The 25,713-nt window shown below is 43.0% G+C and overlaps 1 protein-coding gene across 2 annotated transcripts in view; it reads right to left on the bottom strand.

Moving 5' to 3' along the window:
- Window positions 1-5,412: 5,412 nt before the first annotated feature.
- LOC126087211 (integrin alpha-M-like) overlaps window positions 5,413-25,713 on the bottom strand; it is a 43,428-nt gene continuing 23,127 nt past the window's right edge. The window contains exons 13-30 of one of the 2 annotated variants that reach the window (XM_049904431.1): window positions 23,665-23,805; window positions 23,373-23,582; window positions 14,103-14,233; window positions 13,846-14,009; window positions 11,906-12,060; window positions 11,677-11,808; window positions 11,246-11,319; window positions 10,898-11,039; window positions 10,679-10,801; window positions 10,043-10,122; window positions 9,092-9,175; window positions 8,702-8,777; window positions 8,090-8,197; window positions 7,806-7,889; window positions 7,551-7,664; window positions 7,363-7,464; window positions 7,029-7,139; window positions 5,413-6,508 (exon numbers count right to left, since the gene is read on the bottom strand). In XM_049904431.1, coding sequence (XP_049760388.1) covers window positions 6,437-6,508; window positions 7,029-7,139; window positions 7,363-7,464; window positions 7,551-7,664; window positions 7,806-7,889; window positions 8,090-8,197; window positions 8,702-8,777; window positions 9,092-9,175; window positions 10,043-10,122; window positions 10,679-10,801; window positions 10,898-11,039; window positions 11,246-11,319; window positions 11,677-11,808; window positions 11,906-12,060; window positions 13,846-14,009; window positions 14,103-14,233; window positions 23,373-23,582; window positions 23,665-23,805 — 2,103 coding nt within the window. In that variant the 3' untranslated portion in view covers window positions 5,413-6,436. The remainder of the gene's footprint in view (window positions 6,509-7,028; window positions 7,140-7,362; window positions 7,465-7,550; window positions 7,665-7,805; window positions 7,890-8,089; window positions 8,198-8,701; window positions 8,778-9,091; window positions 9,176-10,042; window positions 10,123-10,678; window positions 10,802-10,897; window positions 11,040-11,245; window positions 11,320-11,676; window positions 11,809-11,905; window positions 12,061-13,845; window positions 14,010-14,102; window positions 14,234-23,372; window positions 23,583-23,664; window positions 23,806-25,713) is intronic. The other variant, XM_049904432.1, reaches the window with a different exon arrangement.

Here is a 25,713-nt window from a genome sequence, read left to right as displayed (position 1 = left end):
AAATTCAGTCAAGTATGAATCTGGTTGTAATTGTTCTTACAACTTGATAAGTATAGTCAGTAAATGTAAAACAAATGACATTATACTGACAGATTTAAGCTAACTCAGTTTCGCAGAAAACTATTATGCAAACGTAATTTTAAAATATAATGACATTGGATCTTTTAAGCACTGCTTGTTTGGTATTTGAATTTTGTATAATTCAGAATAAAAGATATTTTGTGTTAAAAAAAAAAAAGGAAAGAAAGAAATCTTCAGGCTTTACTATGAATTCAATTTCTTGGGCCAAGTAGGAAAATAGGGTCTTTGGGAAGGTCCCAGAATGTAGTGGCATTAATTACAACACATGGGCAGCTGCTGTAATGGAGGTTCAGAATAACAATGTCTTAAACAAGATAGGTGTTCATTTCATTCTCCTATATCAGCATGAAAATGTGCTAACATGGCAGTTCTACAGAATCAGGACTCAGGGTCTTTCTGCCTCACTCTGGCATTCTTAGGTGTTACCCTTGTCTGAGGTGCAAAATGGCACACCGCCATGTTCGTGCTCCAGCCAGTGGGAAGGGGGTGAGGGGAAAAGGAGGGCCCTTCTCTCAAAGGACCTGACTCTAAACTTGCTCACTCACTTCTATTCACATCCTATTGGCCAGAATCTAGTCATGTGGCCATTCCTAGCTGCAAAGAAGACTGGGAAATGTAATGTTTATCTGGGTAGCTATATTAGTTATTTATTGCTGATAACAAATCACTTCAAAATACAGTGGATTGAAGCATCAACAATTTATTATTTCTCACAGTTGTGTGAGGTGACAATTTGGTCGGCTCTGCTGGACTTGTCTGTGGCTGCGCTGCAGTAATCGAATGGCTTGACCAGGCTGGGAGATCCACGATAGCCTTGAGCATGTGTCAGGCAGTTGTGCTGGCTGTCGGCTGGGTGTCTCAGTTGTCTCCTCCACATGGTCACCCATTCTCCACTAGGCTAGATGGATCACCACATGGTGGTCTCAGGGTTCCAGGAGAGCAAGAGCAGAAGCTGCAATGCATTTTAAGGTCTAAGCTCCAAAACTCATACAACATCACTTCTGCCACATTCTGTTGGTCAAAGTCACAAGACCAGCCCAGATTCAAAGGTGTGGAGAAATGGGTTCCACCACCAGATAAGAGGAGCAGCAATGTCACATTGCAAAGGGACAGGACACAGGGAGGCACAATTCATTGGGGTTCATTATTGTAACAATCTACCACAGTGGCCCAGATAAAAATTCTATTATTAAGTAAGAAAAAACAACTTGTTTCCATCAAGTCGATTCTGACTCATAGCAACCCTATAGGATAGAGTAGAACTTCCCCAGAGAGTTTCCAAAGAGCGGCTGGTGAATTCGAACTGCCGAAGTTTTGGTTAGCAGCCATAGCACTAAACCAGTACACCACCAGGGTTTCCAAGTAAGAAAAAGGAGGATGGTTATTGAAGGGATAAAACCAAAAACGAAACCCAGTGCCGTCGAGTTGATTCCGACTCATAGCGACCCTATAGGACAGAGTAGAACTGCTCCATAAAGTTTCCAAGGAGCACCAGGCAGATTTGAACTGCTGACCCTTTGGTTAGCAGCCATAGCACTTAACCACTACGCCACCAGGGTTTCCATGAAGGGATAAAGACCCTTTTTATCTGAAGTGAGGAAACCCAGAACATGAAAACCAGGCTAGACATTCCTGGGTTTAGTGTTTGTCATCAGAGATTTAAAGCCCTGTTTATTAGTAACTCTGTGGCTATGCTAGGGCAATTTGTTACTTGAAATGATTTACTTCTCTAATCCGTCATAAAAGTCCTGTTTGTCTGAATTCAATACAAGCTTCCAATTCAAGGATACAGGTGTGGACTCTGAGCCCACAAGGCAGGTGACTGTGGGTACAAAGGCCATCTCCCTTCCTAGCTCAACTAAGAACTTCTGGAGATACTGAGGACATTTATCTTTCAAGTTAAGGAAGAAGAAATGTTTTATATGCATATAAAACTCTAGAAAACATCAGTGGTTCCCTGGAGATGGGGATGAGGGGCAATGGGGATTGACTGGAATGAAGCCCAGGGAAACTTTTAGAGTGACAGAAAAGCTCTATATCTTCATTGGTTGCGGTTACTTGGGTGCCTAAATTTATCAAGACCCATCAAAAGGTACATTTAAAATGGGTACATTTTGGGAAAATAGGTACGTATTGAATAAATTAAACTTCAATGAAATTGATTTAAAAAAAATTTTATTTTTGAACTACCATACAACCCAGAAATCCCACTCCTTGGAATATACCCTAGAGATACAAGAGCCTTCACACAAACAGATATATGCACACCCATGTTTATTGTAGCGCTGTTTACAATAGAAAAAGCTGGAAGCAACCAAGATGTTTGTCAACGGATGAATGGGTAAATAAATTGTGGTGTATTCACACAATGGAATACTACGCATCGATAAAGAACAGTGACGAATCTCTGAAACATTTCATAACATGGAGGAACCTGGAAGGCATTATGCTGAGCGAAATGAGTCAGAGACAAAAGGACAAATATTGTATAAGACCACTATTATAAGATCTTGAGAAATAGAAAAAACGGAGAAGAACACATACTTTTGTGGTTACAAAGGGGGGAAGGAGGGAGGGAGGGAGAGGGCTTTTTATTGATCAATCAGTAGATAAGAACTGCTTTGGGTGAAGGGAAAGACAACACTCAATACAAGGAAGGTCAGCCTAATTGGACTGGACTAAAAGCAAAGAGGTTTCCGGGATAAAATGAAAGCTTCAAAGGTCAGCGGAGTAGGGGCTGGGGTCTGGGGAACTTGGTTTGAGAGGACTTCTAAGTCAATGGGCAAAATAATTCTATTATGAAAACATTCTGCATCCCACTTTGAATTGTGGCGCCTGGGGTCCTAAATGCCAACAAGCGGCCATCTCCGATGCATCAATTGGTCTCAACCCACCTGGAACAAAGGCAAAGGAAGAACACCAAGGTCACACGACAACTAAGAACTCAAGAGACAGAAAGGGCCACATGAACCAGAGACCTACATTACCCTGAGACCAGAAGAACTAGTTGGTACCCGGCCACAATCGATGTCTGCCCTGTCAGGGAGCACAACAGACAACTCCTGAGGGAGCAGGAGACCAATGGGATACAGACCCCAAATTCTCATAAAAAGACCATACCTAATGGTATGACTGCGACTAGAGGAATCCCAGAGACAATGCTCCCCAGAACTTCTGATGGCACAGGACAGGAACCATCCCCGAAGACAACTCATCAGGCATGAAAAGGACTGGTCAGTGGCGGGGAGAGAGATGCTGATGAAGAGTGAGCTAATTAAATCAGGTGGACACTGGAGAGTGTGTAGGCAACTCTTGACTGAAGGGGGGATGGGAAGATAGAGAGAGAGGGAAGATGGCAAAATTGGCACGAAACGAGAGACTGAAAGGGCTGACTCAATAGGGGGAGAGCAAGTGGGAGAAGGGAGTAAGATGTATGTAAGCCTACATGTGACAGACTGATTGGAATGGTAAATGTTCACTTGAAGCTTAATAAAAATTAAAAAAAAAAAAAAAGACCAGACTTACAGGTCTGACAGAGACTAGAGAAACCCCAAGAGTATGGCCTCCAGACACCCTTTTTAGCTCAGTAATGAAGTCACTTCTGAGGTTCACCCTCAGCCAAAGATGTGACAGGCCCATAAAACAAAATGAGACTAAAGGGGCTCACCAGCCTGGGGCAAGGACTAGAAGGCAGGAGAAGACAGGAAAGCTGGTAATAGGGAACCCAAGGTCAGGAAGGGGAGAATGTTGACATGTCATGGGGTGGGTAACCAGTGTCACAAAACAATATGTGTACTGTTTAATGAGAAGCTAGTTTGTTCTGTAAACTTTCATCTAAAGTACAATTAAATATATATATATATATAAAACAAAAAAAAACAAAAAAAATTTTATTTTTAAGTCAGGAAATTGTGTAGAACTCTGTAAAGGTCATCATGTGTGTGGCAACCCCAAGGATGCAAATGGCTACTGTCTCATTAGACACCCCTCAATGGTATCTTACGAAATGCTGAATAAAAACGAAACTCCTTACTCTGGCTTACAAAGCGCATATGTCCAAGCTCCCGCCCTCCTTCCGGCCTCACCCTGTGTTACCCTCTGCCTGGAAAACTCTGCCCCTACTTGGGTCAAGAGTAGCCGCCCCTAGGGAGCCTTTCCTCCCAAGCAGGATTAAACCCTCCCTTTTTCCTTCTATCATTTTTGGAATAGGCCATCTAAGCCATGGTTTTTTGTGTGTTTGGATGAACCCTATGAAATTGACATTTTAAAAATTTTTTTCCAAAAAATTGTCACAAGTCGGCAATTTCATATGGTTCACCCTAATATTATAACAGCTAAGTAAGAGTCACTCTGTCCCCACACCTCCCTCGGACCTGCTGCCATTCCTCTAGCACTACCAGGACAGTAGAAGAAAAGCTCTGGAACCAGACAGAGACAGGTTGGAATCCCAGCTCCAGCCCCTTCTTATCTATATGACCTCAGGTAATTGGTATGACCTATTGGTACGGCCTCAGTTTCCTTATATATGAAATTCAGATAACAATTTAAAAAGTCGGTCACTTAGCAGAACTGGTGTGAGAATTAGGATGCATTGCCACTGGTATGAGAGACAAGCACCCACATGCATTGGTAAATCAAAACTCACTGCTATTAAGTCAGTTCTGACTCATAGCAACCCATAGGGTTTACAAGGCTGTAAATCTTTATGGAAGCAGACTGCCACATCTTTCTCTCTCAGAGTAGCTGGCAGATTGGAACTGCTGACTTTTTGGTTAGCAGACTCCATCTAAAGATGAGGACTACCCCGCCACAGCTATCAAAACTTTACATGCACACACCCTTTTGTAGCTCATGTTATTGGTGCCCCTCCATATCCCCATGGTCCTTGCCAGGGGCTGTGCTCACCTGTCAGACTTCCAACTGGCAGCACCTGTATCTCTTTCTCTGGCCACCAGAACATGCTCTGTCCATACCCAAGGCAGTCCAGGAAATTAATGCCCTCAGAGCAGCCCTCATTCTATAACTATGTATAATTGGTGTATAAATACCTCAGCTCCTTCTACCCAGTGGGATAACACTGAGATGCATGTTCTACACTGTTCCCAGAGCTCTCCAGTAGGATTTAACCTGTGGAGCCCCACAGTGGTGACTATGTTGATAACACACCCTTTATTGGCTACCTTCCTTTCTCCCCCTTCTTTATTGGCATTTCCTGGAGCCACCTCTTAAAAAAACTCCTTTCGCCAAAATTCTTGTCTCAGGGTTTGAATCTGGAGGAACCCAAAGTTCTAGGAATATATCCTATAAATAGTTCTTACACATATACGAAAATCACATATATTCGATTTATTAATTCAGCATTATTGTAATAGCAAGAGATTGGAAATAATATATCAAAAAGAAACTAATTAAATACATTATGATACACCCACACAAGGAAATGTTCTGCAGGTGTATAAAAGAATGAAAAGGCAATTTATGGCTTGATATCAAGCAATGTCTGAGTTATACTCATGAAAAAGCGAAGTGCAGAGCAGCATAAATAAATAACGCTACCATTTGTGAGAAAAAGCTCACCCGTGGGTATATCCATGCAGTTGTGTGTATGTATGTTGCATAGGCCTAAAATCTTTCTGAAGGAGACCCCAAAATACATAACATCAGCTGCCCTTAAGGAGAGAACTTGAATGATGAGGGTGGGGGAGAGGATTTTCACCGCACGCTCTTGCATGTCTTTTGATTTTGTACGTGGACAGCTTTATCAATACAAAAATATAGAAGTAACATTAAAATAACAAATGAATGAAAACATAAAGGGAGGTTTATCATTCCTCATTTGACATAATTGTCGAGCCCCTCAGCTGGAGTGTGGGATGGTTGGGACAGGCTGGTGCTGGCTGACCAGCGCCTGGCTCCACCAGCGACTTCTCCACAGCAGCTCAGTCCCAGCAGCACAGGCTCCTGCAAGACTGCACACTTGTCCACGACGGATGTTCTCACTTAGGAGAGGGTCTCCCTTTATTTTCACCCATAAGAGCTGCCATCACCTCCATCCTAGAAGGTCTGACACCATCTTTGCCCACATACACAAGGAAGCCCCAGCAATTCTCCTCAGCCAGAGAGACTATTCTGTGATTCAGATGTTCTAAAGACATCTGAGTCACATGCCCTCACACACACCTGCACACATACACACATACACATGAATGGAAACCCAAGCAGGTCTTTTCTGGGTTAGATGTCACAACCCCAGTCTCCTAATTGATATGTCTGCCCAGCAGCATAGGGGCCTGCATGTTGGTCTGACCAAAGATCTGCTCCTTCCAGAAGAAGCCGTTCAGTAGGGAAGGAGTCATTACTGGGGTACGTCTGCTTGGGGAGCAGTTTCACTCATCATGTCCTTGTACTGCCGTTTGAAGAAGCCAAGCTGTGGGGACAGAGAGGAGGTGTTTTATGGACAGAGGAATTGAAGTCAAAGAAGCCCAGGGAGGGAGTGCAAATTATGCGATCCAGGAAGAGAACCAGAGGGACCAAGAGGCAAAGAATGATGTGGTGCATTCTAGATGGGACCTAGAAAAAAGGGGCAGGGAGGAAAATAGCATGGATATTGGGGCCGGGGGGAGAAACACAATATTACAGTATAACAACAATAATAATCACTGTTCCTTTTATAGTGGTCGCACTGTGCCAGGGGCCATTATAACTGCTCTACATGTATTAACCCAATTACTTCCACAATCCCAGGAGGTGGGTATTTATTCCCGTTTTATAGCTGAAGAAACTGAGGGATAGAGAGACTCTGTGAGTTGCCCAAGGTCACACAGCTATATTCCATGGTGGGAGTCAAGCCAAGTAATGGAGCTGCTGAGTTCCTGCTTTTAGAGCTGAGGGGTGGAGAAGGAGCAAGGAGGGGGGAGTAGGCGAGAAGAGAGACAACAAGGAAATACCTTGTACAGTCCCACGGTGATGAGGGCCAGAAGCAACAGCCCCCCCACGGAACTGCCCACGATGAGTGGTACAGGGTCGTGAATTTCATACTGCTCCACTTTGGTCTCTGTCTGGGGGAAAGAGACTCTGGATTTCTGGAAACGTCCTCAATCACACCTTTAGCACTCCCTGAACCACCCCCACCCCCCCACCCCCGCTATGCTCCCAACCCACCCCTCACTCTTCCTTTTCCCTCTCTTCCCTTTCTCTCTCTAACTCTCTTTATCCAAAGAGCTCCAGTAGCCCAGCTTTCCTCCTCCCTCCAACACTCCCTCTGGGCCCCCAGACAAATACCTGGGCCCTCACAAATGCCTGCTGTCCTGGAAGCAGGGCAAACACAGAATTGTTAAACAAGATCTCTGCTGTGCTCACAACCAGGAGGTAGTTATTCGCAGTCTGTGGAAGAGAGCAGTGTGGGAGCTGAACCCGTCGGCCCTGAAGTATCACATCTGCATTTGGCTGAACCTCAGGACCCCACATACCTTGATATACCAGTCAAATGAGAGATTGCCTTTGAGGGTGACAGTGAATTCTTCCTGGGTGCTGAAGGAAGGAATGTCACACTGGATTCTCCTGCAGACTGCAATAGAGCAGTTCTGGGGAGGGTAGGAGAGAAGGGAGATGACTAAGAAAGCTGGAATGTGGAAAACATCACCGTGGATTCAGCCCACTAAATGAGGAGGCCATATTGGGTTCTAGCGAGGGGATGGAGCTGAGGGCCCACGAGTCCCACTCACCAGCACTGAGGTCTTCTTAATCTCAGCCAGGAAATCAGTGTGAGGAGGAAGCCTTTCTTCAGTGTAGCATGAATTGTAGATGTTCTGAGGAAAGAGAGACACTGTGAGAAGAGACAGCAATGAGGGCTCCTGGGACCATCATAAAGGAGAGATGAGACTGCCTGGGTCTAGGTGAGGACCAGACTGGGCGGCTCCAAAATCTAGAGGGGGAAAGAGATTTTAGGAAAGACCAGGGCCATGGAGGGAGGAGTTGGGGCCACCCCCTCAAGCCCAGCTAGACTTACCTGGGAGAAGTTGACCTGGACGTTGTCTAACACTGTCACCTTGTTCAGCAGGACAGGGACCAAGAAGACCACACTGATGGAGGGGCTCCTCTGCCCCAGGTTATTGAACTGCATTGGGTGTGGGGGGCAGAAAGGGAGTCAGGTTTCTGGGTCTGTCTCCTCCTGCCAGATCCTGAGATCAGCTTCCCACCTCCTACAGCCCAGTACACCTGAATAAGGCCTCATTTCCCCAGGAGTCCTGCCCCCTGGATGTTTTCTGGGTGGCAGTAGAGTGTAGTAGCTAAACACTAGAGAGCCAGAAAGGCTCTTGAGTGACCTTGGACATGTTTTTTTAACATCTCTGAGCCCCAGTTCCTTCATCTGTAAACTGGGAATGATGACAGTGCTTAGTTAGTTATCTTATGAAGATAAAATGAGTTAATTATTTACGTGTGTGTGTACATATACATATGTGCATGCTTGTGTGTGTAGAGAGTGAGAAGGAGCTTAGAACTGTGCTTAGCACATAGTAGGCACTTTATACATGGTTCCCATCATTATTTCTGCATTCCTATCACATTGATTTTCCTCCCCAGCCTCCTTCTCAGAACCCAGACTTCCCCAGCTCCCCACCTGATATTGATGCTCCATAATCAGGCTGGTCTTCTCTGAGGCTGTGAAGTTGACATATTTGGTAGAGTGCTCAAGGCTGATGGGATAAAGAAGGGGTAGGGGCAGGAGACAACAGAGCATCAGGGCTGTTTCGGGAAGGCATCTGGGGCTAAGAGTGTAAAGGGGTGAAGAGGCACGTGGGTAATGTGACCCTGACGGATGCAGGTAAGATGATGTGAAGGGACAATGAATGTTGGACACAGTGTGGGCCAGTTTGGGCCATTCATACACACACACAAATATATAAACACATACACAGTCACACAGGTGCACATACGTCCTTAGACACATTACACAAATACATAATTGCCCATGTCCAGCTCAGTGGTGAATGCTGAGCTAAGGCAGCACCTGGTGACCACCATGTAGACAGCGTATTTCACAGGCAGTTCCAGCTGGAATTCGCTTTTGTTGGTCTTGGGCATGTTGTTCTCACTGAAGGGAAAGAGAAAGCTCTAATCAGCTCTTCAGAACTGAGACTCAACCTTTCCTTCCTCCTGTTCCTCACCGTCCACCTCCAATAGATCACCAATTCCTGTCATCCCTGCATTCTAACATCATTATTCTCTAACTCCTTCCCCCTACCTAGCCCAGACCCATCCCCACTGATATGGATGTCTGCAGAAAACTTCTCCTAACTGGTCCCCCAATTCAAAACTGCTCCCAATCCTGGGAAGTGATCTTTCTAGCATACAAATCCAATCATGACATTCCCATAAGTTAAACCGCAAATTCCCTAACATCACCTATCAGTCATTTTATGACATGGCTGCAGCCCATCTCTCCAGCCCATATCTAACCACCAACTCCCTAAATCCTGCATGAGGTGTTTAGACCCATACTGAGCTTCCATTCCTTAAACGCACCCTGATCTTTGCAGTCTCAGGACTCTGCCTGTTACTTGCCTCCTTCTTTCTACTTCATGCCCACCATCAGTTCATGCCTTTGCTTGGCTAACTCACAGTCTAAATCTTCAGAAGTTTTCTCTGAACACCAAGCTCCAAAGAATACTCTACTTCCCCCCATTTAATCATTCATTTCATACTGTATTGTAATTGCCGATTTACTTGTTTATCTTTGCCACTAAAGTATAAGCCCCGTGGGGGCAGGAACTACATCTGTCTTGTCCGTGACTGCCTCACCAGCACTGACCGCAATGCCTACCACATGGTGGGTGCTCCATCAGTGTTTGATGAGCTGAAGGGAAATTCAGTAGGAAAAAGGGCAAAGATCCACCCTGGAAATGGGGCTGGGGCTTCAAAGGGGAGGACACTTGAAGGGGGGGAGCTGGGCACAGCACACCTGGTCACATTGGCTTTGAGCAGTAATTTGTTTCCAAAAGAAGCAGCAGAGTCCACATCGAATGTGATATTAAAGGTGACCTGGATTTGGAGAAAGGAGAGGCAGTGATGAGAATAGAAGTAGCAACCCAATGTCCATCAACTGATGAAATAAAATGTCCATACAATGAAATATTATTCATCTATAAGAAGAAATAAAGTACTGATACACACTACAACATGGATAAACCTTAAAAACATTATGTTAACTCAAAGAAGCCAGTCACAAAGGACCGCATATTGTATGATTCCATTTATATGAAATGTCCAGTATGGACAAATCTATAGAGAAAGAAAGATTAGTGATTGCCAACTGTGGGAGAGGATAGAAGTATTGGAGGTGGTGATGGCTAAGGGCAGCAGGGTCTCTTTTTGAGGTAATAAAAAGGTTCTGCAATCGATGATGCTAATGCAAAACTCTGTGAATGTACTAAAAGTTTTGAAAGTGCACTTTCAAAGGATGGGTTGTACAGTTTGTGAATTATCTCAAAAAAGCTGTCTTTAAAAAAAGGGATTTACCAAAAAAAAAAAAAATCAAAGAGCTAAATTTCAGGAGAATATAAAAGGAGGGATAAAAGAAGGAGCCAATAGTTCTGACCTCAGAGTTGTCTGGGAAGATGGGGTGGTTTATGTTGCAGCTGCTGCTCTTCAGGCGCCCAGGCTCTTCAGGAGAGGGCCCAGACTCACAGACCAGGCGCCAGGATCGCTGTGAGCGCTGGTTCTGGAAAGCAAGGGAAGTAGAGGTGGTCATTTCAACAGCCATATTAGCTAAAGGGATGAGAAAAGGTCAGATAGAACCTGAGACAAATTCTGTCACCTGGGCCCCTGACACTCTCCGATAGGACAAGCCAGATGGATAGAAGAAGGCGACCTGAGTCCTGTAGGAGTCCTCACCCTGGTTTCTCACAGTCACAGTCACATTGAGGTCCCGGGGACCACCCACCACCAGTGTGTCCAGGCTGTAGGAGGAACCAAAGACCATGAGGTGCTGTGGCAAGTCTGCTCTGGTGGAAAAATGATGTGAACATTTGAAGAGAGAAGGGAGTAGACGAGACACCTGCAAGGGACTTGTGGTACACAAATAGCAGCTCCCTCACAGGCCAGGGGAAAAGAAAGTCTTGTCATGATGTAGGTTTAGAAGAGGCAATGAGGAAAAGAAACTCACTTCATAAAACTGAAGGTGATGCTGAGGTCATCCTGGCAGATGTTGTCATTGCCACAATTTTTCTCAAAGGGGAACTGTAAAAATAGAATAAAATCAAATGAAAAGAAAGGAAACAATGGAATGATGGGAAATAAAATAATAAGATGAAATATCAAAATAAAATTATATGAAATAAAATAAAATGAGCTTCAGTAATCTTGGCTCTGGTCTTTTCCATGCCCCAAACACAAAACCACCAAACCCACTGCCGTGGAGTCCATTCTGACTCATAGCAACTCTATAGGACAGAGTAGAACTGCCCCATAGAGTTTCCAAGGAGCACCTGGCAGATTCTAACTGTCGACCTCTTGGTTAACAGCTGTAGCATTTAACCACTACGCCACCAGGATTTCCAGTTTCCATGCCCACAGGGCCCCAACTCTAGCACTCACCAAGGCTGTGAAGAGTCTCTGAGCATCCACAGCCAGCACTGGACGGAGATTCCCGAAAGAGGGTGCGGGCCGCCCCACCAAAGAGAAGTTGAGGCGCAAGACGATGGGGGTCACTGAGTCCTCTACACAACCCTAAGAGACAATGAGGGTATGGGAGTGTGCCCTCCCCAGCTTCCCATATCCACCCCATGCTCGGAGGACCTGAGGGTCCAATCACCGGCCTGCTCACCGGTAACAATAGCTTCAGGGTGCCACAATTCGCCGTCATCGCCAAGGTCCTTGTTTGTCTATGTGTACTGTTCTTTGTCTCATCAAAGATGGCACGGGGGTTTGGGCGGCCAGAGTCCAGAGCCAAGTCATAAGTGATGATGCTCTGGATCTGTCCTGAAGGGGCAGAATAGCACTGGGTGAGGAGTCCAGGCTTTAGAGTCAGAAGGAGAGGGGTATGAGGCACAACTCCATTGCTCCCCAGCTGTGCGATTTCAGCTTGTTATCTGACCTTTCTGAGTCTCAACTCCTTGTTTTTAAAGTGAAAATAATAACTGCACCTTCCCATTGGTGAAGATAAATGAAATAATGCCTAAAAGAATTTAGCACTGTACCTGCCACATAGCAAGTGCTCAATAAAAGATCACCTTCTATCATGTACCATGAAGTTAATAATTTTTCAGGCTGCTTTGGTTTCCAACAGCTTGATTATAATGCACCTTGATATGGCTATGTTTATATTTATATTAAAAAAAAAAAAACTAGTTTTTTTTTGTAGAGAATCTTGATGTCTTTCATCAGTTTTAGAGAATTCTTAACCACTGTAGCTTCTTTTTTATTTTCTTCCTCCTCTCTTTCTGGGATTCCAGTTACATGTTTGTTAGCTCTTTCACCATGTCCCACACATCGCCTATGATTTGTTTCTTGTATTTTTCATCCTTTGTTCTCTGCATGTTAATCTGAACTCTTTCATTTAATGTCTTTTGGTTCACTAATCTTCTGTTCTGCTTCTAATCTGCTATTAAAACTGTTTATTAAATTCTTAATTTTAGTCATTGTATTACTTCTAGAGTTTCCATCTGACTCTATTTTATAATTTTCAGGTTTTTGCCAAAGTTCTCCATTCTTCTTTTAAAGATAGTAATTGTAGTTATTCTAAGGTCCTTATCTGGTAGCTCTAATTTCTAAATTAAATGTGAGTCTGTTTCTATTGTTTATTGTTTCTCTTTGCTGCTAATCAATTGTTTTATGGATCATAGGTCTTTGCTGAAATTCTCCATCCTTTCCATTGTATTCTGGAAGACATTAATTGTAGTTACTTTTAAATCTCTATCTAATATCTTTAATCTCTGAATTCACCCATGGGTCTGTTTCTATTGTCTATTGTTTCTCTTGGTTACTAATTAATTGTCTCAATGGAAAGACCTACGTGTTTGCCAAGACTCCTCTCAAATCTTTGTCTCTTAAGTCCTAGAAATCTGCTGAATTCCCTGCTCAGCTCTTTAGTTTCCCAACTAGTTTTCTACTGGATTTCTTAGTGTATTGAACTGAGCATGCATGGCTTAGGAGTCAGCCAATGACTTGAAAGGAGTTTCTGTGTAGATTTTGCAGTACCTTGTGTGTAATTTCCTACTCTCTAAGACCTTGTCTCTCAATTTCCAGCCATGCTGACTGCCCCTAACTCTGACTGCTGTCTCCTTAGACCAATAAGACTGCTTCTAGAAAGTTAATTGTGTTCTTCCTCCACCCTGTTTCTTTTTAGTACCACCATTACCATTCCCCCACTTCAAGCATCAAGCTATTCTTTGAGAATACAGATGAAGGAAGAAGTCAGGCTGGTTGTGATAAAATGCATGCTTGAATGATTTTTGAATTTGTGTTTGGTTTAATCAACTCAATTTCCCCTTTAAATGAATTCTTTCTCACATAAAAAATCCTGGTTGATTCACAGATACGGTGTACTTAGTTCTCTGGAGAACTGAGAGAATGAGGGATGATTACATGCTCACTTCTTTGATGGGGTTTTCTGAGACTCTACGACTAGCACAGAGATAGCCTGCTCACTCAGCCAAACTTGGAGAAGGCTTGTCAGAGCCTTTGAGAACTGAGCTCTGGACAGCTGGAAGGCTGAGCAGACTTGGCTGCCATTTAACCTTTTCAGACTTACCTACCAAGCCTCACCTTCTCCCAGTCGGTCCCGTGTGATTTTCCGCACACGGAAGCAGACTCTGACCTCCCCAGCATTCTGGTTTTTCAGCACCTGTTCACGACATTCAAATGCATTCCTTGCCACTTCCCTGGGTGTGAACTCCATGGCCACATCAACTTTCAATACTGGCTGGGACCTGCAGAGACATCAAAGGATCATCAGGGGCCTTCAGACAGCAAAGAGGCTCCTTCAAGAGAGGACACCTGGTGTGCTCCAAAGGGATTCTCACCTGAGCAGTAGCATATGCCCCTGGGCTCCTACAGCCAGGTCCACCAGACCATCCATTGTCATATCCTGGCCCCCACTCAGTGACTGACCAAAATACTGGAGCCGGGGAGACAGCTGAGAGCCTTCAACCCGCTGAGGCAAAAAAGAGGAGAGAATGAGGAAAAACAGTAAAATATGTCATTCAATCACTCAGGGTGACCTGATAAGTTGAGGTTCTCTGGTCTCCACTCAAGTCTCATCTTCCATAACTTTGTTTAAGGAATTAGAGGAACTGTTTACCTTATACCACAATCTTAATATAATACCCAAAATTTCCATCAAATACCTGGGTTTTCCAGGGAAAACAAAAATTTTACAGGAAAAGAAAAGTACAGAGTATACTATTTGGCTCAAGTGAATCTCATTTACATGGTCAGGATAATGTAAACACTAAGTATTTATCTAACCAAAATTATCGTATAAATACAAGGAATTAATGAGACAGGAGGGCAGGGGAATAGAAGGGGTGTTAATGTGTGGCAAGAGCTGAGCTGAGAGCTCAACCGTTACCTCCCACAGTGGGAAATCATTGCTAAAATGAAAATCAAGAAGTAACAACATGATCATGTTATTTGGAAGTATGGAGAATCAGTGAAAGAGCTGAAAGTAGTTTCATCGAGAGAAGGGGAAATGTGTGTGTGGAAATTGTTATTTTTTTATAATGAGCCTTTTGGAATCATTTCACTCTTCAAACTGTGTGCAAAAATGACACTGAAAAAATAAGTCAAATAATAAGTTAAAAAGAAAAATTTTAAGCGATTTTGTCAACTGGAACGAGGCATGGAGAAACATGGGATGCTGGAAACCTGTGCAATCTTTATCTAAGTGGTTGTTACTTGTGTTTACACATATGTAAAAATCCATCACTTCGGATTTGTGTACTTACTGCATGTATATTATATCTCAAGTTTTTTTCAAGAAAAAAGTAACTGTATTCTGTTTGGAGGAAGCTGTGTTTTGAAATGCTGTGTTAGTTTGGAGAATCATACCAGCTCCACCCCACTCAGCCCCAATCCTAGGAAAAAAAGGCAGTGAAAAATGCAAACAGGAGAATAGGATAGCATGATCTTTCCCGTATTTCTTTAATCCCAAAGTCTGTGTGTGTGTGTGTGTGTGTGTGTACGCATCTGTGGACATATGAAGCACTCTCCCTTAACCTTGTCTTCCTTTTGAGGGTGACTTATGGTGGGAATGAGGGAGTCAGGGCTTTCACTGTTAACTATAGACTTTTAAATTTCTACAAGAATATAAATCCTCTGTAATAAAAAAATAAAATAAAACCAGAGTCTTTAACCTCCATTTACACAGCAAAACAGCAGGCACCAGTGAAAAGAAAAATAATTATAACGCTCGTATAGTTGTGGAGTGAGTCTCTGCTGCCCAGAGAGAAATGTGTAAGACAGCATTTCTCAGCTTTATCTGCATCTAAAGAACATATTTAACAACAACAACAAAAAAAAATACTAGGGTCTGTACTTATATGGTGCAAAAGAAAATGAAGGAAATCAAAGGCTCAAAGAAGAAACTAGTCCACAGGACTAATAGCCCACACAAACCACAGCCTCTTCTAATCTGAGACCAAAAGAATTAGATGGTGCCCAGCCACCACTACTGACTATTTTGACTAGGGACACAGCAGGAGGTCCTAGATGAAATGGGAGAAAAATGTAGAAAAGTCAAATTCCTAAAAAAAGGCCAGACCAATTGGACTGATAGAGGCTAGAGGAACCTCCAAGACTATCACCCTAAGATACCCTTTGAGCTTGGAACTGAAGCGATTTCTGGAGTTCACCTTTCAGCTAAATAATAGGTTGACTTATAAAATAAACAATATAACCCTTGAATAATGTGCTCTATTGAACAATCAGCTGTATGAGACCAAACTGTCAACATTTACCCAAAAGCAAAGATGAGAAGGCAAGGAGAGGAAGGGAAGCTGTATCAATGGAAACAGAGAAAACACAATGGAAATAATGAGAATGCTGACACATTATGAAAACTGTAACCAATGGTATGGAACAATTTGTATACTACTTGTTAAATGAGAACCCAATTTACTGAGTAAGGTTTCACCTAATAAAATATTATTTAGAAAAATACAGGGACGTATATAATATATTATCCCATGTATATAAAATTCCAATAATCTGTGGAGGAAAATAATCAGACCAGTAGTTGCCTCTGGGGTGAGGTTAGGGGCAGGAAGTGACAAAGAAGGGGTAAAAAAAAAAAAAAGAAGGGGTAGGAAGAAAATTTCTGGAGGATAATGATCTTTGGTATCAATAGGGGCACATATTAGACAAATGTATGCATTTGTCAAAACTCATTGAAAGGCTAAAGACACTAAAAATTTGTGCATTTCACTGTCTGTAAATTTTACTTAAAAAAAAAAACTGTAAACAAACAGCAGATACATAGACCAATGGGACAGAATTGAGAATCTAGACATAAATTCATCCAACTATGAGCAGGTGATATTTGACAAAGGCCCAAAGTCTGTTAAACAGGGAAAAGACAGTCTCTTTAACAAATGGTGCTGGCATAACTGGATATCCATCTGCAAAAAAAATGAAACAAGACCCATACCTCACACGATGCTCAAACGCTAACTCCAAATGGATCAAAGACCTAAATATAAAACCCAAAACAATAAAGATCATGGAAGAAAAAATAGGGACAACACTAGGAGCCCTAATACATGGCATAAACAGAATACAAGCCATAACTAATGATGCACAAACACCAGAGGAGAAACTAGACAACTGGGAGCTCCTAAAAATCAAACATTTATGCTCATCCAAAGACTTCGCCAAAAGAGTAAAGACAGCCTACAGACTGGGAAAAAAATTTTGGCTACAACAAATCTGATCAGCGTCTAATCTCTAAAATTTATAAGATACTGCAAAACCTCAACAATAAAAAGGCAAATAACCCAATTTAGAAAAGGGCAAAGGATATGAACAGGCACTTCACCAAAGAAGACATTCAGGTGGCTAACGGATATGTGAGGAAATGCTCATGATCATTAGCCATTACAGAAATGCAACTAAAAACTACAGTGAGATACCATCTCACCCCAACAAGGTTAGCATTAATCCAAAAAACACAAAATAATAAATGCTGGAGAGGTTGTGGAAAGACTGGAACAGTTATACACTGCTGGTGGGGACGTAAAATGGTACAACCACTATGGGAATAGATTTGACACGTCCTTAAAAAGTTAGAAGTACCATATAATCTAGCAATCTCACTTCTTGGAATATATCCTAGAGAAATAAGAGCCCTCACATGAATAGATACAAGCACACCCAGGTTCACTGCAGCACTGTTCACGATAGCAAAAAGATGGAAACAACCTAGGTGCCCATCAAGGGATGGATAAACAAAGCACGGTATAGTCACACAATGGAATATTATGCAATGATAAAGGACAACTATAAATCCGAGAAACATCTCATAACATGGATGAATCTGGAAGGCATTATGCTGAGTGAAATCAGTCAGTCACAAAAGAACAAATACTGTATGAAACTACTATTAAAAGAACTCAAGAAAAGGTTTAAACACAGAAGAAAACATTCTTTGATGGTTATGATGGTGGGGAGGGAGGGAGAGGGGTATTCCTTAACTAGATAGTAGTCAAGAATTATCATAGGTGAAGAAAAGGACAACACACAATACAGGGGAAGTCAGTACAACTGGACTAAACCAAAAGCTAAGAAGTTACCTAAATAGAACTAAACACTTAGAAGCACAGAGTAGCAGGGGAGGGGTCTGAAGACCATGGTTTCAGGGTACATCCAAGTCAATTGGCATAACAAAGTTTATTGAGAAAACATTCTCCATCCTACTTTGGTGAGTGGCATATTGTTGTTCTTTTTAGGTGCCGTGGAGTCAGTTCTGACTCATAGCAACCCTATGCACAACAGAATGAAACACTGCCCCGTCCTACACCATCCTTACAATCGTTGTTATGCTTCAGCTCATTGTTGCAGCCGCTGTGTCAATCCATCTCATTGAGGGTCTCCCTCTTTTCCACTGACCCTGTACTCTGCCAAGCATGATGTCCTTCTCCAGGCACTGATCCCTCCTGACAACATGTCCAAAGTAAGTAAGACGCAGTCTCACCCTCCTTGCCTCCAAGGATCATTCAGGCCGTACTCCTTCCAAGACAGATTTGTTCATTCTTTTGGCAGTCCATGGTACCTTCAATATTCTTCTCCAGCACCACAATTCAAAGGCGTCAACTCTTCTTCAGTCTTCCTTATTCGTTGTCCAGCTTTCATATGCATATGATGTCACTGAAAATGCCATGGCTTGGGTCAGGCACACCTTAGTCTTCAGGGTGACATCTTTGTTCTTCAACACTTTGAAGAGGTCCGTTGCAGCAGATTTGCCCAATGCAATCCGTCTTTTGATTTCTTGACTGCTGCTTCCACGGCTGTTGAATTCTGGATCCAGGTAAAAAGAAATCCTTGACAACTTCAATCTTTTCTCCATTTATCATGATGTTGCTCATTGGTCCAGTTGTGAGGATTTTGGTTTTCTTTATGTTGAGGTGTAATCCATACTGAAAGCTGTGGTCTTTGATCCGCATTAGTAAGCGCTTCAGGTCCTCTTCACTTTCAGCAAGCAAGGTTGTGTCATCTGCATAACGCAGGTTGTTAATGAGCCTTCCTCCAATCCTGATGCCCTGTTCTTCTTCATATAGTCCAGATTCTCATATTATTTGCTCAGCATACAGGTTAAATAGGTATGGTGAAAGAATACAACCCTGACGCACACCTTTCCTGACTTTAAACCAATCAGTATCCCCTTGTTCTGTCCAAACAACTGCCTCTTGCTCTATGTAAAGGTTCCTCATGAGCACAATTAAGTGTTCTGGAATTCCCATTCTTCGCAGTGTTATCCATAGTTTGTTATGACCCACACAGTCGAATGCCTTTGCATAGTCAAAAAAACACAGGTAAACATCCTTCTGGTATTCTCTGCTTTCAGCCAGGATCCATCTGACATCAACGATGATATCCCTGGTTCCACGTCCTCTCCTGAAACCAGCCTGAATTTCCGGCGGTTCCCTGTCGATACACTGCTGCAGCTGGTTTTGAATGATCTTCAGCAAAATTTTGCTTGCGTGTGATATTAATGATATTGTTCTATAATTTCCACGTTCGGTTGGATCACCTTTCTTGGGAGTATGGATCTCTTCCAGTCAGTTGGTCAGGAAGCTGTCTTCCATATTTCTTGGCATAGACAAGTGAACACCTCCAGCGCTGCATCTGTTTGTTGAAACATCTCAATTGATATTCCATCAATTCCTGGAGCCTTGTTTTTCGCCAATGCCTTCAGAGCAGCTTGGACTTCTTCCTTCAGTATCATCGGTTCCTGATCATATGCCTCCTCTTGAAATGGTTGAATATCGACTAATTCTTTTTGGTATAATGACTCTGTGTATTCCTTCCATCTTCTTTTGATGCTTCCTGCGTCGTTTAATATTTTCCCCATGGAATCCTTCACTATTGCAACTCGAGGCTTGAATTTTTTCTTCAGTTCTTTCAGCTTGAGAAACGCCAAGCGTGTTCTTCTCTTTTGGTTTTCCCTCTCCAGCTCTTTGCACATGTCATTATAATACTTCACTTTGTCTTCTCCAGAGGCCCTTTGAAATCTTCTGCTCAGTTCTTTTACTTCATCAATTCTTCCTTTTGCTTTAGCTGCTCAACGCTCAAGAGCAAGTTTCAGAGTCTCCTCTGACATCCACCTTGGTCTTTTCTTTCTTTCCTGTCTTTTCAGTGACCTTTTGATTTCTTCATGGATGATGTCCTTGATGTCATTCCACAACTCATCTGGTCTTCGGTCACCAGTGTTCAATGCATCAAGTCTATTTTTGAGATGGTCTCTAAATTCAGGTGGAATATACTCAAGGTCATATTTTGGCTCTCGTGGACTTGCTCTGATTTTCTTCAGTTTCACCTTGAACTTGCGTATGAACAATGGACGGTCTGTTCCACAGTCGGCCCCTGGCCTTGTTCTGACTGAGGATATTGAGCTTTTCCACCATCTCTTTCCACAGATGTAGTCAATTTGATTTCTGTGTGTTCCATCTGGCGAGGTCCATGTGGATAGTCACCGTTTATGTTGATGAAAGAAGGTATTTGCAATGAAGAAGTCGTTGGTCTTGCAAAATTCTATCATTCGATCTCCGGCATTGTTTCTATCCCCAAGGCCATATTTTCCAACTACTGATCCTTCTTCTTTGTTTCCAACTTTCCCATTCCAATCGCCAGTAATTATCAATGCATCTTGATTGCATGTTCGATCAATTTCAGACTGCAGCAGCTGATAAAAGTCTTCTATTTCTTCATCTTTGGCCCTAGTGGCTGGTGGGTAAATTTGAATAATAGCCATATTAACTGGTCTTCCTTGTAGGCATATTGATATTATCCTATCACTGACAGCATTGTACTTCAGGATAGATCTTGAAACATTCTTTTTGATGATGAATGCAACACCATTCCTCTTTGAGTTGTCATTCCCAGCGTAGTAGACTATATGATTGTCCAATTCAAAATGGCCAATACCAATCCATTTCAGTTCACTAATGCCTAGGATATCAATGTTTATGCGTTCCATTTCATTTTTGACGATTTCCAGTTTTCCTAGATTCATACTTTGTACATTCCAGGTTCCAATTATTAATGGATGTTTGCAGCTCTTTCTTCTCATTTTGAGTCGTGCCCCATCAGCAAATGAAAATCCCAAAAGCTTGACTCCATCCACATCGTTAAGGTCAACTGTACTTTGAGGAGGCAGCTCTTCCCCAGTCATCTTTTGAGTGCCTTCCAACCTGGGGGACTCGTCTTCCAGCACTATATCAGACAATGTTCCGCTGCTATTCATAAGGTTTTCACTGGCTAATGCTTTTCAGAAGTAGACTGCTGGGTCCTTCTTCCTAGTCTGTCTTAGTCTGGAATCTCAGCTGAAACCTGTCCTCCATGGGTGACCCTGCTGGTATCTGAATACCAGTGGCATAGCTTCCAGCATCACAGCAACACACAAGCCCCCACAGTATGACAAACTGACAGACACAGGTGAGTGGCATATGGGGTCTTAAAAGTTAGCAAGTGACCATCTAAGATGCACCAACTGGTCCCAACCCACCTGGAACAAAGGAGAATGAAGAATACCAAAGACACAAGGAAAACATGAGCCCAAGAGACAGAAAGGGCCATATAAACCAGAGACTCCATCAGCCTGAGACCAAAAGAAATTGATGGTGCCCAGCTACTACCAATGACTGCCCTGACAGGGAACACAACAGAGAGTCCCTGACGCAGCAGGAGAACTGTGGGGTGCAGAATTCAAATTCTAGTAAAAAGACCAGGCTTAGTGGTCTGAGACAGCAGGGAACCCAGAAAACATGGCCCCCAGACTCTTTGTTAGCCCAAAACTAAATCCGTTCTGGAAGCTGACTCTTCAGACAAAGATTAGACTGGACTATAAGACATAAAATGATACTCTTGAGGAGTGTGCTTCTTAGCTCAAGTAGATACATAAGACCAAATGGGCAGCTCCTGTCCAGAGGCAAGATGAAAAGGCAGAAAGGGACAGGAGCTGGCTGAATGGACAAGGGAAATCCAGATTAGAAAGGAGGAGTGTGCTGTCACATTATACGTAGAACAACTAAGGTCACATAACAATGTGTATATAAATTCTTGTAAGAGAAACTAACTTGAATGTAAACTTTCACTTAAAGCACAATAAAAAAGAAAAAAAACTGTAAACAAATATTGATTTCTACTAAATATACATGCTGAAGCTTAGGTGGAAAGTGGACAGATGCTACACCTTACTTTTAAATGAATTAAAATGTACATAAAATGGACTGATGGATGAATAGAAAAGGACAGATAAAAGGATGATTATGACATGGTAAATATGGTAAAATGTTACTGATAGGTGATAGATATATCAGTGCTCACTATACAATTCTTTCAACTTTGTTGTATATTTGAAAGATTTTCAAATAAAATGTAAAATGATCTACTGATACCTGGCGTTCCAACCCCAGAACAATTAAATCAGAACCCCTATTGGTGGGGTCAAGCCCCTGGGTGGCACAAGCAGTTTGCACTCAGCTACTAACCTAAAGGTTGGCAGTTCAAATCCACCCAGTGGCGTGAGGGAAGAAAGCCCTGGCGATGTGCTTCCATAAAGATTATAGCCAAAGAAAACCCCTACGGAGCAGTTTTACTCCGTAACACATGAGGTTGCCGTGAGTCAGAATTGACTTGACAGCAATAGGTTTGGTTTTTTGGTGTTATTAATGGGGTCCAAACATCTGCTTTTTTTTTTTTTTTTTAAGACCTTCAGGTGATTTTAATGTGTGGGCAGGGTTCTCTGGGATTTGGCAGAAGTTAGGGTACACAGAGAGAAAGGACTTAAGAAAAATGTGAGGCTGGAAAAGAGCTGGAGACTGAGGCCAGACAACAGAGATAGCCTAAGCTGGCTGCAGTGACAGAGAATATGACACAGGTGAGATGGAACCAGACTGTGAGGGTCCCTCCACACAGTAGGCTTCATAGGGTAGGCAACAGGGAGCCATTTTAGAGAAGTAACCAGTTGTGGAGACCAGGATGCAAGGTGACAACCTATCAAGACGTGCAACATAATTTGCTGAACTCAGCGCAAAAGAAAAATGCAGAGCCCCTTGTCCAAAAATTATGAAGAATTTCAAGATGGGGACAGAAGAGCATCGAACCAAGTATAGGACCCTTCTGAGAGTGGGATCCTGTGGGACTTCACAAGTTGTGCATCCCTGAAGTGTACACTCCTAGTAGAGGGACCAACCATGGGGACTTCCCGGGGTGTGAGACTTTCAGTGCTAAAAACCAGGATGGGCTTGGGCAAACCACTGGTCACCTACCAGTATTTTAACTTAAATAAAGGAATTACATCCCAACACATCCAGCTTGCCATTTTATCATTTCTGACTCCCTCATCACTAAAGTGGAGGTAATGATCTCCCCCTCTCCACCAGGCACCTTCTGGTTTGTGGTGAGGATTAATCCAGAGGCTACTTTGAGGTTTCTCTGAAGTGTGTGTTATTATTCTTGAAGATTCTGCAATGGAAACCTGGGAGGACTGATCTAGCAATTGTTGGAACCGTTGTATTAGAAAGGGACAGATCATTGAAGCAGCAACTGTCATGACAAAGACAGTGACAGGGCCTCACCTGGCTGTGGGAGGGGCTGATGCCCAGTCCTGATGTTCCATGAAATAGGTAGACAGCACCCCGGTTCTCCTGCTCCCCCGGTGCCCCAATGGCCACATCTGTCAGCTTGTCTCCATTCATGTCTCCCAGCACTGTCAGGGCTGCCCCAAAGCGGCCCCATGGATGGCCCTGCTCCCCGCGGAGAACAGCCTCACACCGCCACTTGGCCCGCTGTTGAGCAAAACTAGTGTTAGCCCCAACTGGGACAACCCCTCCACCCCACACCTGGGACCCACCCAGCCCAGTCACTCACCCCTTGGGGCAGGGGACAGACAGACACCTGGCCCCCCCGGGCCTGCTCATAGTAATGGGGGGCCCCAATGAGGACCAAGTCAGTGCTGCTGTCTCTGTTCACATCCACAGAGCAGAGGGAGGCTCCAAAATAGGAGCCGATCTGAAAGAAATGGGGCCAAGATCACATACCTCTTCCCACTAAAAGCGAAGCGGGGGGAGGGTTTCACCTTGAAGAAAAGTCACATCTGCTGGGGAAAGCCCTTTGGAGCCAATATGATCCTGTATATAACTCATGTTAAATTCTTATTTGAATGTGCTGCCAGCTAGAGGAGACTATTACAGTCAATGGGCCATGGGTGAGGATTTATCCCCAATGGTCTTCCAGGGAGATTATTACAGTAGCAAAGGAGAAGTTGGATTGGGCGATACAGAGAAAAAAACCTGGAAGGACAGACAGGACACCTATTCAATATATTGGACGTCTTTACAAAAAAACCAAACCCAGCACCGTCCAGTCAATTCTGACTCATAGCGACTCTATAGGACAAAGTAGAACTGCCCCATAGAGTTTCCACGGAGTGCCTGGCGGATTCGAACTACCGACCCTAAGGTTACCAGCCTTAGCACTTAACCACTATGCCACCAGGGTTTCCACTGGACGTCTTTAGGGGAATAAAAATTAAAACTGACAGTCTGATTGATGAAGAATCAACTGGCTTGAATTAAAAATAACTATTGCTACCCAGAAATTGTTTTGTGATATTGAAAAACAATGTTTACATATCAGTAAAAGAATTTTAAAAGGATGTTTAATATCAAGATGTAGAATTTATGCGTAAGATTTGTCCATTTAATCCATCATTCATTCACTCATTCATTCATTCAACAAATAAGGGTTTGCTGTTTGTCAAGTCAAGGCCAAGTTATGGAGACACAGCGCCTTCTAGAACTTTCAGTGCAGGAGGGTGGGGGGAACGAATAGTAAATGGATAACCAGGGAGATGTATATACCATTTACGAACTGGGACAAGTTCTAGGAAGGAAAAATGTGAGAGGCATCATGCCACGACTGCCTGCAACCTGATTTCTGCCACATGTACCATTGAGGTGGCCTCACTGATAGCCCAGCAAAGGCATGTACGGTTTCATGAGTTTTGACAAACACATAAAATCATATAACCACCACCACAGTCAAGATACAGTTTCATCACCCTCATGCCCCATTATAATCAACCTCTCCCCACTTCCAGTGATTGAGCCCAGCAATCACCGATCTGCTTTTTGTCTCTGTAATTTTGCCTTTTCCAGAGTGTCATATAAAGGGAATTACATAGTATGTCACCTGTGGGTTTGGCATCTTTCACCTAAGAAAAAAATTCACCTAGAATGATACATTTGAGGTTCGTCCATGCTGTTCTATGCCCATTCTTTTACATTGCTGAATATCGTATTCCATTTTATGGATGTACCACAGTTTGTTTATCCATTTCCAGTTGAAGGACATTTGGTTTGTTTCCAGTTTTCAGTGATTAGAAATAGAGCTACTAGAAACATTTGCATGCAATTTTCATGTGGACACATGTTTTCATTTCCCTTAGGCAAATATCCAGGAGTAGGATTGCTGGTATGGTAAGTGTATGTTGAACTTTCTAAGAATTTGGCAAACTGTTTACCAAAGTAGCCCTGCCATTTTCCATTCTCATAGCACTGTATTAGAGTACCAACTGCTACATACTCTTGTCTGCACTTGATATTGCCAGTTTATATTTATCTCAGCCATTCCAACAGATGTCCAGGATCCCTGGTGGTACAGTGGTTAAGCGCTCAGCTGCTAAGTGGCAGGTCAACAGCTTCAACCCAATGGCCACTCCACAGGAGAAAGATGTGGCAGTCTGCTTCCCTAAAAATTTACAGCCTTGAAAACACTATGGTGAAGCTCTACTCTGTCCTTAGGGTCACTATGACTCCACAGCAGCGGGTTTGGTTTGTTTCAGTTTTAATGATCAATGACGTTGAACATATTTTCACGTGCTTCTTTGCTATTAGAATATCCTTTTTTGTGAAGTGT

The sequence above is a fragment of the Elephas maximus genome, chromosome 12, assembly GCF_024166365.1.
Source record: "Elephas maximus indicus isolate mEleMax1 chromosome 12, mEleMax1 primary haplotype, whole genome shotgun sequence".
Taxonomy (NCBI): domain Eukaryota; kingdom Metazoa; phylum Chordata; class Mammalia; order Proboscidea; family Elephantidae; genus Elephas; species Elephas maximus.
The sequence above is the reverse complement of the archived record's forward strand: the minus strand, read 5'-3'. Positions and strand labels throughout refer to the sequence as shown.